This window comes from Eretmochelys imbricata, chromosome 3 (genome assembly GCF_965152235.1).
Source record: "Eretmochelys imbricata isolate rEreImb1 chromosome 3, rEreImb1.hap1, whole genome shotgun sequence".
NCBI lineage: Eukaryota > Metazoa > Chordata > Testudines > Cheloniidae > Eretmochelys > Eretmochelys imbricata.
In genome coordinates this window covers 183596471-183612503 of record NC_135574.1, presented here as the reverse complement: position 1 = coordinate 183612503, position 16033 = coordinate 183596471, and the positions used below count along the sequence as shown (strand labels likewise).

At 44.5% G+C, this 16033-nt stretch overlaps 1 protein-coding gene across 2 annotated transcripts in view; it reads left to right on the top strand.

The window, feature by feature from the left end:
• The first annotated feature begins 1599 nt into the window (after window positions 1-1599).
• MSH6 (mutS homolog 6) overlaps window positions 1600-16033 on the top strand; it is a 32162-nt gene continuing 17728 nt past the window's right edge. For both annotated transcript variants that reach the window (XM_077813916.1, XM_077813915.1), the window contains exons 1-3: window positions 1600-1854; window positions 4080-4282; window positions 9511-9680. In XM_077813916.1, the coding sequence (XP_077670042.1) occupies window positions 1640-1854; window positions 4080-4282; window positions 9511-9680 (588 nt within the window). In that variant the 5' untranslated portion in view covers window positions 1600-1639. The remainder of the gene's footprint in view (window positions 1855-4079; window positions 4283-9510; window positions 9681-16033) is intronic.

Sequence of the window (16033 nt, the reverse complement as noted above, 5' to 3'; positions counted from 1 at the left end):
CTCTCCACTTGACTGTATCCAATTTGTCCATATATTTCTTAAAGCGTAGTGCCCAGAACTGAACACAGTACTCCAGCTGAGGTCTCACCAGTGCTGAGTACAGCAGTACAATTACCTCACGTGTCTCTACGTACGTCTACATTGCACACTCCTTTTGGCAGCATATAAATATACTACATGCCCCCCTAGACCAGGTATAAATAGCAGCATAGATGGTGAGGCACTGCTTAGGCAAGTAGAGTAAAGACACACCTGAACCCTGTGGGGATGAATCCTGCATGGTTTTCTACTCACCCAAGCTTCTCGTCTACACTGCTATTTGATGGATGGGCCAGGAGTCCCGGGGAGGCCACGAGGGGGCGAGAAGCATGGGTGGTCCGATAGGGGGCAGGGGCTGGGCCACGCCATACAATTTTGGAAACCTGATGTGGCCCTCAGGCCAAAAAGTTTGCCTGCCCCTGCTCTATGTGCTCACAAATTGTTTAATGATTTCTCCCAGTATCTCACTGAATACCACCCAAAATGGGTATCAATAGACAAAATCTATAACATACACATATATGGCTTCTTTTTGTGGAGCTATAGGGGCTACTGTTATTCTGTGGCAGGCTAACATTTCCTGGCATACAATGATCAAGTCAGCATTGTTAGCTATAAGATAATGAATATTCTTTACCAGATCAAGCCTCAGGAAATTACCAAAAAAAAAAAAAAAGTGAATTAAGAAATATAAAATATAAAAAAATATAATCACTCTTCAGTCTCTTTTTATTAATGGGCAGCTTTCTATACCTATGCTTTGTCGTTTTACTACATCATTTGTCTTTCAGAAAGTGTATCTCACTTATAGTATCTATTGCTATCTGATGACTCTTGAGCACTTATCAGCTTATCTCTTGGGAAGAGACTATTTAAATGAAGCTATTTTCTCTAGAAATCGAGGCTATTTTAGGAGCCATGTTGTAGAGTAGATCCATATTTCAAAATCCCAGCTTCTCAAGCGCAGCAAATACCTGAAAACAAATCCTGGGTGCCAAGACTGGACATTTGTGCAAATCATGTTGTCATTGCAGTCCAGGTTTATGGGAAGACAGCATAAAATAAATTTGAATTTACTAAAAAAATTAATAGCACAGGGAACACTGTAGTATCCACTATCATATTTAATGCAATAAGCCTTATTTTTTTTAATTTACTTGAAACTGCTGCAGGATCTCCACTCTACTGCACCCAGCCTACTCCAATCTATTGTGCTGCAGAAATCTAGAGAACCATAATTTAGACCCACCTTGCTGCACCGTTTGTGCAATTGATTAGCAGATAATAGAGCTACAGGGAAGTGGGTGGCATGTGAAGGGTGCACGTCAGGATGCCACAGTGCAGTGGGTACAAGGCTGTACAGTGACTTGGGGGGCTACGCAGTGAAAAATTGGCCAGATTATTAATAAGGCACATAATACCAGTTTATATGGGGCGGGCCGTGGCCGGCGCTAGGCGGGAGGCAGGCACGGCTCTGGGCAAGCGCTGCCTGAGGCCCGCCTCCTCCGGGTCCCTCCACCCCCAGCAGAGGCGGGGCCGACGAAGTGGGTTTCGCGCTCTGGCCGGATTGGGCGGTAGGTCGTTGGTTCCCGCCGCAGCCATGTCTCGGCAAAGCACCCTGCTCCGCTTCTTCCCCAAGGCCCAGGCCCCTTCTCCTCCGGCCGCAGACAGGCGGAAGGCCTGGGCCTCCAGCGAGGCAGCCGGGGATGAGGCAGCCCTAGCTCCCGGAGGCGGCGCGGCGGAGATGGGACAATCCGGCGGAGTCGAGGCCCATGGGGCGAGGAAGGGGAGAACCAAGGCGGCCCGGGCCCCCAGGTAACCGGGTAGGCGGGTGTGTGGGAGTTCCTGGGGCTGTTGTTGGTTGTCCGGGGCAAGAGGTGCCGGGGGCATTGGTAGGCGGGAGTTGCTATGGGCCGGGTGCGCTCGGCCGGTTGGCGTTGGGAGGGTGGCGCGAAAGGGGGTCGGTTTCTTTGCTTTTTCTCAGCACTCCCACCAGATGGAGCCAGTCGTGTGGCCTATCCTCATCTCATCACCCCCTCATCTCACAGCGGTATTGTGAAGATGAATACCGTAGTGATAAGCGCCATAGAAAAACCCATGAAAAAATTAATAATAATACGGTGTTTAGAGCACGGTTTGAATAGTGTGCAGTAACTAAGGGCTTATGTACATCAGTGGTTCTCAACCAGGGGGGCCTCGAGCAGGTTTCAGGGGGGCCCTCCAAGCAGGGCCAGTAATAGACTCACGGGGGCCCAGGGTAGAAAGGTTGCGCTGAAGCCCAGGTCCCTGAGCCATGCCACCTGGGGCTGAAGCTGAAGCCTGAGCAGTGTAGCTTTGTGGAGGCCCCTGTGGCATGGGCCCCAGGCAGTTGCTCTGCTTGCTACCCTCTAACGATGGCCCTGGCTTTTATATGCAGAAAACCAGTTATTGTGGCACAGGTGGGCCGTGGAGTTTTTATAGCATGTTGGGGGAGGGGGGGGGCTCAGAAAGAAAAAGGTTGAGAATCTCTTATCTACAGTACAGCACTGCAGGACCTTAGTGAAGACCCTATTACACGTACAGGAGAGCTTCTATCAGCTGTAATTCATCCACCTCCTTGAGAGGCAATAGTCATGTTGGCAGGAGAAGCTCTCCTGTTGACATAGCACTGTCTGCACTGGGGGTTAGGTGGATTTTTCACAGCCCCAAGCAATGTAATTTCACCGATGTAAGTTAGTAGTGTAGACCTGTCCTATAGTCACACACTGAATAAGGAGAAAACAAAATATTGAATCACTGCTTATTCAGTGAGCACCATCCATCCTGTATGTTAAATGAGACGAAGGTGCTGTGGAAATAAAGTGTGATCATTTTAATTACTGTATTATAATGCGTGCATACAAGGGGCTGATTTGAAATTGCAACCGTAATTCTGGCATTTCCTAATTTTTGAGTGCTTAATGTTGCAATCTTAGTGTTTTAAACTTTTTTTATGTGTAATTATTATAAAGTTGCTGTTAAAGAAAATTTTCCAGATTCTTAATAACGTACAAATGTACAGTGGGGTACGCAAACCTTTATATAATCTTACCACTTTCAGATAAAGTATGTGTCTTTTTTTTAAATACAGGAAGTCCATTTTCACCGAAACTGGCTTGTTCATAGAATATCAGGGTTGGACGGGAACCTCAGGAGGTCATCTAGTCCAACCCTCTGCTCAAAGCAGGACCAATCCCCAATTTTTGCCTCAGATCCCTAAATGGCCCTCTCAAGGATTGAACTCACAACCCTTGTTGCTAGGAATGAGCCAGTACTGGAAATAAACTGCTAGTGTAGATTAAATAAAACTGTCTTTTGGGGCGGGGAAAGGACTTAAAACAGCTTTGAAATAATTTCTTTCAGCGCTTAGTGAAAATCATGTTCAAAGAAACATTGAATAGCAATTTGTGAAGAAACAGTTTTTCTTCTAGCTTAAAGAAACCATGGTGAATCAATTAGCATTTAGTTAATCTTTCCTGAATATTATTGCTTGTTTGACGTCTTAATATGTGCTATAAAATCTGTGCTAATCAGCACTGGATTCCAGCTCTTGCTGATTTGAAAAACAGGCCATTGTTTTCCAATTTTTTTTAAAGTTCTCAGCATTCAACAGTCCTATTTCTGTTAGCTGCTGAGGTTTTTCGAAAGTTTTAGGCACTTCCCTTAGTGAGAAGTGAGTTCTGTTAAAAATCTGTTCTTAATTGCGGCTGCTAATTGCTCTTGAAAATCTGTTCCTGAAGATTTTTCCCTTTTAGCTAAATTATGTCCAGTATTTTTACACCCCCATGGATAATCTACTGGGTTTGCTAGAGGTCTTTGGGAGTGTAAGAACCAGGTTCTATTCGGTAAAAGTGTTTGCATGTAGAATATAACTGGTAACCCAAGAGCAACCAAGACCTGCTGAGACCAACCCCTCTCTCTAGGAGCGTCTGATAAATAGTTTGACTTAGAGGTAGTGCTATAACTTTTATGAAGAGACTGACTTTGCACCTGTTAATCAAGTTCTGTGTCTGTCTTTGCAGTGTTTCCTGTGATTATTCACCTGGTGATTTGGTTTGGGCCAAGATGGAAGGGTACCCTTGGTGGCCGTGTCTTGTATACAACCACCCAACTGAAGAAACAGTAGTCAGAGCGAAAGGAAAATCCTCTCGTGTACATGTACAATTTTTTGATGACAGCCCAACAAGGGGCTGGGTTAGCATTAAATACTTAAAGCCATATAAAGGTAAGAGATGTAACTTAAATATTTGAAAAGGGAAATGGAGAGAGGCAGTTTGGTCTAAAGGAATAAACACTTCTGCTGACTTCCTGTGTGGGGAAAATTCCATTTCCTATTGAATGGAAACTCACTGCTCTGAAGGGTTTTAAACAAAAAAATTGGTTTGTCCTTTTTTTTGCTTCTTCTGGATATAGAAAGTACATATTTTGTAAAGATTTTCAGTTTGTTTTTATTACCCTAGAACAGAGGTGGGCAAACTATGGCCCGCGGGACCCTCCTGCCTGACTCCTGGCCCAGGAGGCTGGTCCCCAGCCCCTCCCCCGCTGTTCCCCCTCTCCCGCAGCCTCAGTGCGCTGCGTCGCTGGCGCAATGCTCTGGGCAGCGCAGTTGCAGAGCTGCAGCCTGACCCGGTGCTCTGGGCTGTGTGGCTGTAGTGCCGCCAGCCACTGGCGCACCAGGCAGCGCGGTAAGGGGGCAGGGGGGGTTGGATAGAGAGCAGGGGGAGTTTGGGGGTGTGGTCGGGGGTGTGGGCAGGGGGTTGGATGGGGCAGGGGTCCCGGGGGGCAGTCAGGAATGGGGGGGGGTTGGATGGGGGCAGTCAGGAGTGGGGGGGGGTCTTGGGGGTGGTCAGGGGACAGGGAGCGGTGGATAGGGCAGGAGTCCCGGGGGAGCAATCGGGATGAGAAGTCGGGGGATCGGATAGGAGGTGGGGGCTGGGCCATGCCTGGCTGTCTGGGGAGACACAGCCTGCCTGAACCGGCCCTCCATACAATTTTGGAAACCCAATGTGGCCCTCAGGCCAAAAAATTTGCCTGCCCCTGCCCTAGAAATATCAGGAATGTCAAGCCTGGTCTTTCCTGATTTTGCTGGGGGACCTTGGGGGGTCTCAAGGATTGACATTTGTCTGAGAACAAAAGACTAGACGTAGGATTAGACACATTGATTACATAATTTAAGTTAACCATATCAGTTCTGGTGATTCTTAAGATTTTAGCTGGTTTATCTAAGTACAGCTTTAATTACTTCTAAATTCATACATTATATTAAAGTTTTATGGTAATATTAGAAGTTACAGAACAGATTAAATTATATTGTTTCAAAGAATGAATATAGCTAGGGCTGTCGATTAATCGCAGTTAACTCATGATTAACTCAAATTAACCACGATTAATTTTTTTAATTGTGATTAATCACCGTTTTAATCGCACCGTTAAACAATAGAATACCAATGTAAATTTATTAAGTATTTTGGATGTTTGTCTACATTTTCATATGTACTGTATTCTATGTTGTAATAAAAATATACACTTTGATTTCAATTACAAATATTTGCACTTTAAAAAGATAAACAAAAGAGATAATATTTTTCAATTCACCTCATAAGTACAGGCAGTCCTCGACTTTACAACGTTTGACTTAGGACGAACAGCACTTATGACGTTTTTGAATTGACACCCTGATTCGACTTACGACCATTCGTTTTGACTTTACGACACTCTGTCCCGTAATGGAGTGGATTGCGGTTCCTATTATGTTTCAACTTAGATGCAATTTTCAGGAACTAATTGTGTCGTAAGTCTGAGGATTGCCTGTACTGTTGTGCAATCTTTGTTGTGAACTTGCAACTTACAAATGTAGATTTTTGTTGTTGTTACATAACTGCACTCAAAAACAAAACAATGTAAAACTTCAGAGCCTACAAGTCCACTCAGTCCTATTTCTTGTTCAGCCAATCACTAACACAAAAAGTTTGTTTACATTTACAGGAGATAATGCTGCCCTCTTCTTATTTACAGTGTCACCAGAAAGTGAGAACAGGCATTTGCATGGCACTTTTGTAGCTGGTATTGCAAGGTATTAGAGTGACCAGATAGAAAGTGTGAAAAATCGGGATGGGGGTGGGTGGTAATAGGTGCCTATATAAGAAAAAGCTCTGAATATTGGGACTGTCCCTATAAAATCGGGAGATCTGGTCACCCTACAAGGTATCTAAACAGTTATGCTAAACGTTCATATGCACCTTCATGCTTTGGCCACCATTCCAGAGGACATGCTTCCATGCTGATGACACTCATTTAAAAAAATGTCAGGTTTCAGAGTAACAGCCGTGTTAGTCTGTATTCGCAAAAAGAAAAGGAGTACTTGTGGCACCTTAGAGACTAACCAATTTATTTGAGCATGAGCTTTCGTGAGCTACAGCTCACTTCATCGGATGCATACCGTGGAAACTGCAGCAGACTTTATATATACACAGAGAATATGAAACAATACCTCCTCCCACCCCACTGTCCTGCTGGTAATAGCTTATCTAAAGTGATCATCAGGTTAGGCCATTTCCAGCACAAATCCAGGTTTTCTCACCCTCCACCCCCCCACACAAATTCACTCTCTTGCTGGTGATAGCCCATCCAAAGTGACAACTCTTTACACAATGTGCATAATAATCAAGTTGGGCCATTTCCTGCACAAATCCAGGTTCTCTCACTCCCTCACCCCCCTCCAAAAACCCACCCCCATACACACACAAACTCACTCTCTTGCTGGTAATAGCTCATCCAAACTGACCACTCTCCAAGTTTAAATCCAAGTTAAACCAGAACATCTGGGGGGGGAGGGGGGAGGAAAAAACAAGAGGAAATAGGCTACCTTGCATAATGACTTAGCCACTCCCAGTCTCTATTTAAGCCTAAATTAATAGTATCCAATTTGCAAATGAATTCCAATTCAGCAGTTTCTCGCTGGAGTCTGGATTTGAAGTTTTTTTGTTTCAAGATAGCGACCTTCATGTCTGTGATTGCGTGACCAGAGAGATTGAAGTGTTCTCCAACTGGTTTATGAATGTTATAATTCTTGACATCTGATTTGTGTCCATTTATTCTTTTACGTAGAGACTGTCCAGTTTGACCGATGTACATGGCAGAGGGGCATTGCTGGCACATGATGGCATATATCACATTGGTGATATATGCCATCACTGGTCACGCAATCACAGACATGAAGGTCGCTATCTTAAAACAAAAAAACTTCAAATCCAGACTCCAGCGAGAAACTGCTGAATTGGAATTCATTTGCAAATTGGATACTATTAATTTAGGCTTAAATAGAGACTGGGAGTGGCTAAGTCATTATGCAAGGTAGCCTATTTCCTCTTGTTTTTTCCTCCCCCCCCCCCCCCCCCCCGATGTTCTGGTTTAACTTGGATTTAAACTTGGAGAGTGGTCAGTTTGGATGAGCTATTACCAGCAGGAGAGTGAGTTTGTGTGTGTATGGGGGTGGGTTTTTGGAGGGGGGTGAGGGAGTGAGAGAACCTGGATTTGTGCAGGAAATGGCCCAACTTGATTATTATGCACATTGTGTAAAGAGTTGTCACTTTGGATGGGCTATCACCAGCAAGAGAGTGAATTTGTGTGGGGGGGTGGAGGGTGAGAAAACCTGGATTTGTGCTGGAAATGGCCTAACCTGATGATCACTTTAGATAAGCTATTACCAGCAGGACAGTGGGGTGGGAGGAGGTATTGTTTCATATTCTCTGTGTATATATAAAGTCTGCTGCAGTTTCCACGGTATGCATCCGATGAAGTGAGCTGTAGCTCACGAAAGCTCATGCTCAAATAAATTGGTTAGTCTCTAAGGTGCCACAAGTACTCCTTTTCTTTTTAAAAAAATGTGTTAATTAAATTGTGACTGAACTCCTTGTGGGAGAATTGTATGTCTCCTGCTCTGTTTTACCCACATTCAGCCATATATTTCATGTTATAGCAGTCTCAGATGATGTCCAGCACAGCTTGTTCATTTTAAGAACACTTTCACTGCAGATTTGACAAAATGCAAAGAAGGTACCAATGTGAGTTTTCTAAAGGTAGCTACAGCACTCGACCCAAGGTTTAAGAATCTGAAGTGCCTTCCAAAATCTGAGAGGGATGAGGTGTGGCGCATGCTTTCGGAAGTCAGAAAAGAGAAACACTCCGCTGCGGAAACTACAGAACCCGAACCACCAAAAAAGAAAATCAACCTTCTGCTGGTGGCATCTGACTCCGATGATGAAAATGAACATGCATCGGTCCACACTGCTTTGGATTGTTATCGAGCAGAACCTGTCATCTGCATGGAATATGAATCTTTAGTATGAAACATATAAATCTTTAGCACATCTGGCATGTAAATATCTTCCAACGCCGGCTACAACAGTGTCATAAGAACACCTGTTCTCACTTTCAGGTGACTTTGTGAACAAGAAGCAGGCAGCATTATCTCCTGCAAATGTAAATGTAAACAAACAAAAGCATTTACCCCATCTGTGCTCTCCCAGAGCTGGGAGTGGGGCTGTGGCTTGCGGAGGGGAAGAGAGGTTAGGGGTGGGTATGGGGCCGGGAGGCTGGGGGCAGGGGCAGAGCTGCAGCCAGGCTGTGGTGGGGGCTGGCAGCTGGGACCGTGGCCAGGTGCGGCTCTGCTCCCTGCCCTGGGCCGGGAACTAGAGCTGCAGCTGAGGATGGGGGCAGGGGTAGGGCCAGGAGCAGAGTCGTGCTGGGGACGGGGCATGCAGCTGGGTGGTGCTCCCTCCCTACCCCCCTATGGGGGCTGGCCCGGGCCATGCTTCCCCAGATGTTCCTCTATGCCCCTCTAGGGGGGTGTGCCCCACAGTTTGGGGACCTCTGTTCTAACTGAAAAGCCAGTGGGTAGAAGCTGGATTACTAACTTAAACCCCAGTTCCTTAAAGTGATCCACAGAAAGGGCATAAGGTTCTATTTGAGTAGGTCCCATTCCCAGATCATGGTCTCAATTTGAGCTCTCATGCTGCCAGTGTAAAATGTTGTTTTTCCAACCATGACAGGTACTGTCAGATACAGCATTTGCAATTAAATTCTAAATCCAGAAAATAGTTCTCTTATAACTGGATAAATGTTCAGACCAATCAGCTGTAGAAATTTGAGACTCATCCAGTGTTCTTGCACTAAGTACACATTTTACTGGACAGATATACAAACTTATTCTCTTAGGCATGTCTTGCCCCCACTTCTTCATGCTGAACAAATAAGTTTACATGTTTAAAATCAGTAAGATGGAATAATTTCACGTTGGACTTGTCATATTGGACTTGTGATTGAAAAATGCTGGATGATACTAGTGGTCTGAACATAATTTATTTAAATGTGGAGAGTGAGCATCTACAGTGATGACTGGCCTCAGGCTGGACTTTGCTTCAGGTTCTGACATATTATTTGCATGTTTTGTAGGCTCAGCGGTTAGGGAAACGCAGAGGGGAGGTATGTTTTACAGTTCAAAGCCTGAAATTAAAAGAGCAATGGAAATGGCAGATGAGGCTATGCGCAAAGATAAAACTAAGCGGCTTGAGCTGGCAGTGTGCAATGAACCTTCAGATACTGAAGATGAGGAAGAGATGGAGGTAATTCTTTTCTGTTTTTTGTGATCTCATTGCAGAGGTGGTGTTAGAACTGGGAAAAAGAGCCCACATTTGCTATGTTGTCATCTTATCCTTTCCTTTCTCAATAACCCCTTTTGTTGTCTGAATCAGGAGTAATCCAGAAAACATTTGGGTTCTAATGAAACCTGTTAATAGTGAAAGAATAGCATTCCTGCATATTGTTACTGTTGCAGAATGTAGAAGCGTAGGAAAGAAATGAATTTCCATATTGATCAGATCAGTGTCTCATCTTATACTTCAGAGTAGTGTACAAGAAACAGCATAGTGAGTGAGCAGATATGGAACAAACTATCCATATGAAACATGGGTCTTAATTGTAGAAATGGAGGGCACCCTCACTGACAAACTTGTCATGTGGAAAATTGGGTTCATATTCCTGTCTCCTGGCCAGTGTGTAATCCATGAAAATACTTTACATCTCACCCCATATCCGCTTTGGTTTCCTTAAGAGACTTTGAAGATTTTCTTTTACATTCAGTCCCAGCTTTCATTTTTCTTCAAGAAAAACACCAAACACAAAACCTTCTAGATGTGTTCTTCACAAAAATAACCTTTGGCAGGAATTTGGCCCCCTTCTCTTGGAGACGGGTAGAGACACAGACATTTATATAAAATAAGTTAGGGATGTGTTCTTTAAAAAAAATCCAAAAAACTCTGAACTTTCCTAGCCCTATGAATAATAATGCTGTGGTTATGGTGGATGGTTGTGGTGAGGAGACAGTAAAAAGGTTGTCTTGCAGGCCTTCCCATATTTAATAATACCTAGTTTTATATGGAATTTTTCATCAGTTGATCTCAGTGCTTTACAAAGGAGGTCAATATCATTATGCCTATTTTACAGATGGGGAAACTGGGCAAGTTACTTCACCTCTCTCTTCCTCAAACTCACTCAGTAGGCCAGTGGCTGAGCAAGGACTAGAATCCAGGACTCCTGAGCCCTACTCCGGTGCTCTATCCACTACACCACACTGCTAAGGCTGGCTCTATTGAGAGCAGGTGTGGTGGATAGGGCACTAGACTGGAAGTCTTAAGACTTGGGTATGATTCCTGTTCTCCTGTTGACTTCCTGTGTAACTTGTAGTCTCACTTATCCAGTCTGTGCTTCCATTTCCTTATCTGTAAAAGGGGGATAATATTCACCCACCTCTAAAGCTTTTTGCAAATGATGGAATGCTATATAAGTGCTATCTGGCCATGATAAATTTGTTACATTTAGTGTGGAAGTGGTTATGTTGGAGAAATTAGTGGAATCTAAGATCTTTATGTTGATGAGATCTATAATCCTGACCCATGCAGTGCCTGCATTTGAAAAACTGAAAAGGGATCTAGCCCAGAAGTTCTCAAACTGTGGTCCGCAAGCTCCATTCAGGTGGTCTATGGATAGTTCCCTCTAAGGTGCATGCCTGGATGGCCGCACACAAGAGAATGAAGGGCCACCCACCTAATTAATGGAGCCGTGCAGGCATGGCTCCACTACTTAGGTGTCTGGACCCTGGAGAAGACGCACGTGTAAAGTGAGGTGTCAGCCTTGGGGGGGAATAGGGGGTAGATGGGCGGGGGAAGTGGGGTGATAAGAGGGGATGGGGGGAATTTGGCAGGTGCAGGGCTGCGATGGCCAGAGAAAGAGGCGACTTTCCCCAGCTCCAGGGAGGTGGCTGCCGGGGCGAGACGGCCCTCCTTCCCAGCCTCAGCTCTGTGATTGCTGTGGTGGAGGAGAGAAGGCACATCCATCACATTAGAAAGGTAAGACTACTGATATTAAAATGAGTTGTGTGCTTTTATTTGTAGAACAAAAAAACCTAATTATTATTAGGGTTTTTTTTATATAGTGCTTTTATCCAAAGCACTTTACAATAGCTAGCTAAGTACAAACAACATTTGGAAAGAGCATTAAGTGGTCCGCCGAGACTCTCAGCAATCTTCAAGTGGTCCACAGGAAAAGAGTTTGAGAACCACTGATCTAGCCTAACATTACAGTTAATTGGCTATTTTAGCTGTTGAAATGTAATTTATTAGTGACGTCCACTTGTAGCATATCAGGTGGCATTAATAGTAAAGACAAATGAGCAGTCAGAAGTAAATCAAAATTCCACTACAAGATGCACCTTGTAAGGGATAGTTACTTATAACATATTCTAGTGGTTTTGATTAAGCTCTGAATTTTCAATAACTGAAAACTTGGCAAGAAAGAAAATGGGTTTAATGTTCAATGTTTGTGGGGGAGTGGGCAGACAAAAGTACATCTGACCACAAACTAGGGCCAAGCTTTAAAAATAGAAGGGGGGGGGGGGGAAGAAGATGTTTAAAATCAGGCACTTAAGTAGGTGTTTAAACATGAATTTCAGAAGCAAACTACAAGCATGCATTTTTTTGCAAATTTTGGCTAAGACTTCCTATACCAGGGGTCGGCAACTTTTTAGAAGTGGTGTACCGAGTCTTCATTTATTCACATTAATTTAAGGTTTCGCGTGCCAATAATACATTTTAACATTTTTTAGAAAGTCTCTCTATAAGTCTATATATTATATAACTAAACTATTGTCCTATGTAAACAAGGTTTTCAAAATGTTTAAGAAGCTTCATTTAAAATTAAATTGCTGCCGGCCTGGAGTTCCGTTCACCTAGGCTGGCAGCAGGCTGAGCGGGGCCTGTGGCCGGGACCCCGGCTGGCAAGGGGCCCGCAGCCAGAACCCCAGACCAGCAGCGTGCTGAGCGGCTCAGCCCGCTACCGGTGTGGGGTTCCGTCCATTGGCTCCTGCCAGCCAGGGTCCCGGGTGCCGGCCCCACTCAGCCCGCTGCCGGTCTGGGATCCCGGCCCTGTCCACATAGAGTAGACCTTCTCCCTGGTTCTAGCCATTCTCTTCCTCTCTGTGCACTGAGATGAGGGTGGGAGTGCGCTGAGAACAGGGCTGGGGGTTGGGGTGCAGAATCTGGCCAGGAGCTAGAATAAGGGAGGGGGCTCAGGGTTGGGGCAGGAGGTTTGGGTGTGGAGTGCTTACCTGGGAAGCTCCCATTTGGTGCGAGGGGTGCAAGTGGGAATGTGAGTGTGTGCAGGAGCTCCCATTTGGTGCTCAGGGTGGGGGTGGGGATGTGGAGGGTGCAAGAGTCAGGGTATGGGTGTGGGGGTGTTGGAGGGGATATGCCCTGATTCCACCCCCTTCCCCAAGGTCCCCGGAGCAGAGAGCGCGCTGCGGCTCTGCTTTTCCCTCTCCCCCTCGGTAGCAAGGGCCATCAGCTGATTGGCCGCAGAGAGGGAGAGGAGGGGCAGGAACCCAGCATGTTGAGGGAAGAGGTGGGGGGAGGGGGAAGCTTGCCTGTCCTGCAAGGAGAGAGCAGTGGGTGAAAAAGAGTGGGCCAGGCAGGATTTTTAATGGCACGCTGTTGTCTGCCGGGGTCCCCACGCATCACTAGATTGTTAAAGGGACAGCGTCAAGATAGTTTCACTTACGTTACAGTTAACTGGAAAGAACAAAGGAAATGGGTTACCTAGGGAGGTTATGGGATCTCTGGCACTGGAGGCTTTTAAGAACAGGTTAGATAAACTTACATCAAGGAGGGTCCAAGTATACTTATACCCACCCTGCCATGCTGAGGCAGGATTATGTACACTGCAGCGGAGAAGTGTAATTTCCAGCTTGAGTAAGACAGACCTGTGATAGCTCAACTTGAGCTAGTATGCTTACAATAGCAGTGTTGGATGTTGCTCATGCCACCATCAGTGCTGCTAGTTGCCTGGGGTCAGGGGTCAGGTGGGTTTGGAATCTGGAAGCTAGCTGAAGCTGCTATCAGTGCTGCAACAGCCATACTATTTTTAGCATACTAGCTCAACCTGAGCTAGCATGACCCTGTTTACTTTTGCTGGAAATCTCACCTCCTAGCTGCAGTGTGGACATAACTTTGAGGTCACTTTCAGCTCTATGTCTCTGTGATTTTTAAAAAGAAGTCTTACTTCAGTTTGTGTTTTGAGAGCACTTTGATCTGTTTCACATTTCTCTTGCTATGTGTGATTCAGACAGCAACAAGGAAGAAAGTCTTAAAATGTAGTAAAAAACCAAAAAACAAAAACAGGAGTACTTGTGGCACCTTAGAGACTAACAAATTCATTAGAGCATAAGCTTTCGTGGGCTACAGCCAACTTCATCGGATGCATTGAATGGAACATATGGTAAGAAGATACATATACATACAGAGAAGGTGGAACTTTAAAATGTAGTGTAAATCAAAATTGGCAAGGGAACTACTGAGCAGGTGATGTTCCTGAAACTACTTCTATTTCAATGTTTTGAAATTGACTAGGTTTTTAAGAGATTTTTAACACTTAATGTTGTTTTTGCCCAGGCTTCTAGGAAATGGGATTTACCATCTTAAACTTGTCATAGCTATCATTAATTGATGTGTGACCTTGTCTAAATTTGCTGATTGACTAAGCTCCAGAGTGCTATTTGGTTTGCTGACTGGTGAGTTTCATAGTCTTAAACTTCAGTTGGATTGCACAGCTTCAAGCAGCCTCCATGTGTGGGAAGATCCCACCTTGCAGCTGGACTGCTAAAATGAAAGCCAAGAAGGGGGTCTCAATTTTGTCCCTGCTCACCCCCCTGGCCAGTTGGGGCTGTGGGGGAAGGGAACTGGTTCAGATCTTTACTCCTCCAGCACTATTTCTGTGTAACTGTTAAGCAGTAGCTGAATGTGCTAAGCAGGGTTATGTTTCTTTTCCTGCTTAGCCCAGTTACGGTGAGTCAGGTACAGCTGAATGGCTTCAGACCAAATAATGTAATTGTAGCCATTGAAAGTAGGTCCAGTCTGATGACTCAGCTATGCCCTTTCCCTCTGTCTTTTCAGTGTCATAAGTCTACCAGTTCTGTGTATCTTATGTATTTGTATAGCCCCCATCATAGGATCTGATTGTCTCACAGTCCTTTATGTATTTATCTTTACAACACCTCTGTGAGGTAGGGAAGTGCTGTAACCCCAATTTACAGATGGGAAAACAGAGGCACTGAGAGATATTGACTTGCCCAAAATCACAAGTCTGTAGCAGAGCAGGGAATCGAACCAGAGGCCTGGGCTGGCACCCTAACCACTGAACTGGATCATTTTTCTTCTTTCTCCATAGTTGATTTTGAAAAATGGGATAAACAAGAACTAGATTTCTAATTGTGTTTGATCCTTAAATATATAGACAGGAGGAAGGCAAGGTCTTGGAGAGATCAAATTCATCAGTGTTTGTTAGTTCTGCCTGGATTTATGCAGGGCTTTGCCTAAGGCCCTTCAGAGATCATTGTATAATTTTGGTTATATAATCTGGGATTGAAGCATGGAACTTCATTAATTTGTTGCTGATGCAAAAGTGCAAGAGTCCCGTACACTCCATAGGAAATCAGATTGCATTAGTTTAGTTTGGCATCTCTTAACACTATAAAAAGGTTCATTTAAAGAAATTATTGAATTCCATCTTCTCCTATTAATACCAAAAAGATGGTCAAAATGGAAAATTAGTTTGTCAAATGAGGACCAAAAAATGCCGCCATGGCTAAAAGACAGAGTGAAAAAGGGGTTAGAGGCTAAAAGGCATCCTTTAAAAACTGGACATCAGCTTCTACTGAGGAGAATAGAAAGATACACAAACTCTGGCAAATCAAGTGTAAAAGTTTAATTAGGCAGGCCAAAAAGAATTTGAAGAGCAACTAGCAAAAGACTTGAAAAAAAATTTGGTGTTAGGTTTCAAGTACATCAGAAGCAGGGAGCTTGCCAAACAGTCAGTGCAGCCACTGGATGATCAAGGTATGAAAGGAGCACTCACAGAAGACAAGGGTCGTTGCAGAGAAGTTAAATTAATTCTTTGCATCGGTGTTCACTACAGAAGATGAAGGGGAGATCCCCCACACCCAAGGCTTCTTTTAGGTGACAAATCTGAGGAACTGTCCCAGATTGTCACTAGAGGTGGTTTGGAACATGTCTGATAAAGTAAACAGTAATAAGTTACCAGGATCAGACGGTATTCACCCAAGAGTTCTGAAGGAACTCGGATATGAAATTGCAGAACTACTAACTGTGGTATGTAACCTAGCACTTAAATCAGACTCTCTGTACCACGTGACTGGATGATAGCTAGTATAACACCCATTTTAAAAAATGGCTCCAGAGGCGATTCTGGCAATTACAAGCTGATAAGCCTAAGTTCAGTACTAAGCAAATTGGTTGGAAGTATAGTAAAGAACAGAATTATCAGAGATACAGATAAACCTGATATGTGGGGGAAGAGTCAACACTGCTATTGTAAAGGGAAATCATGCCTCACCTGTCTATTAGTATTC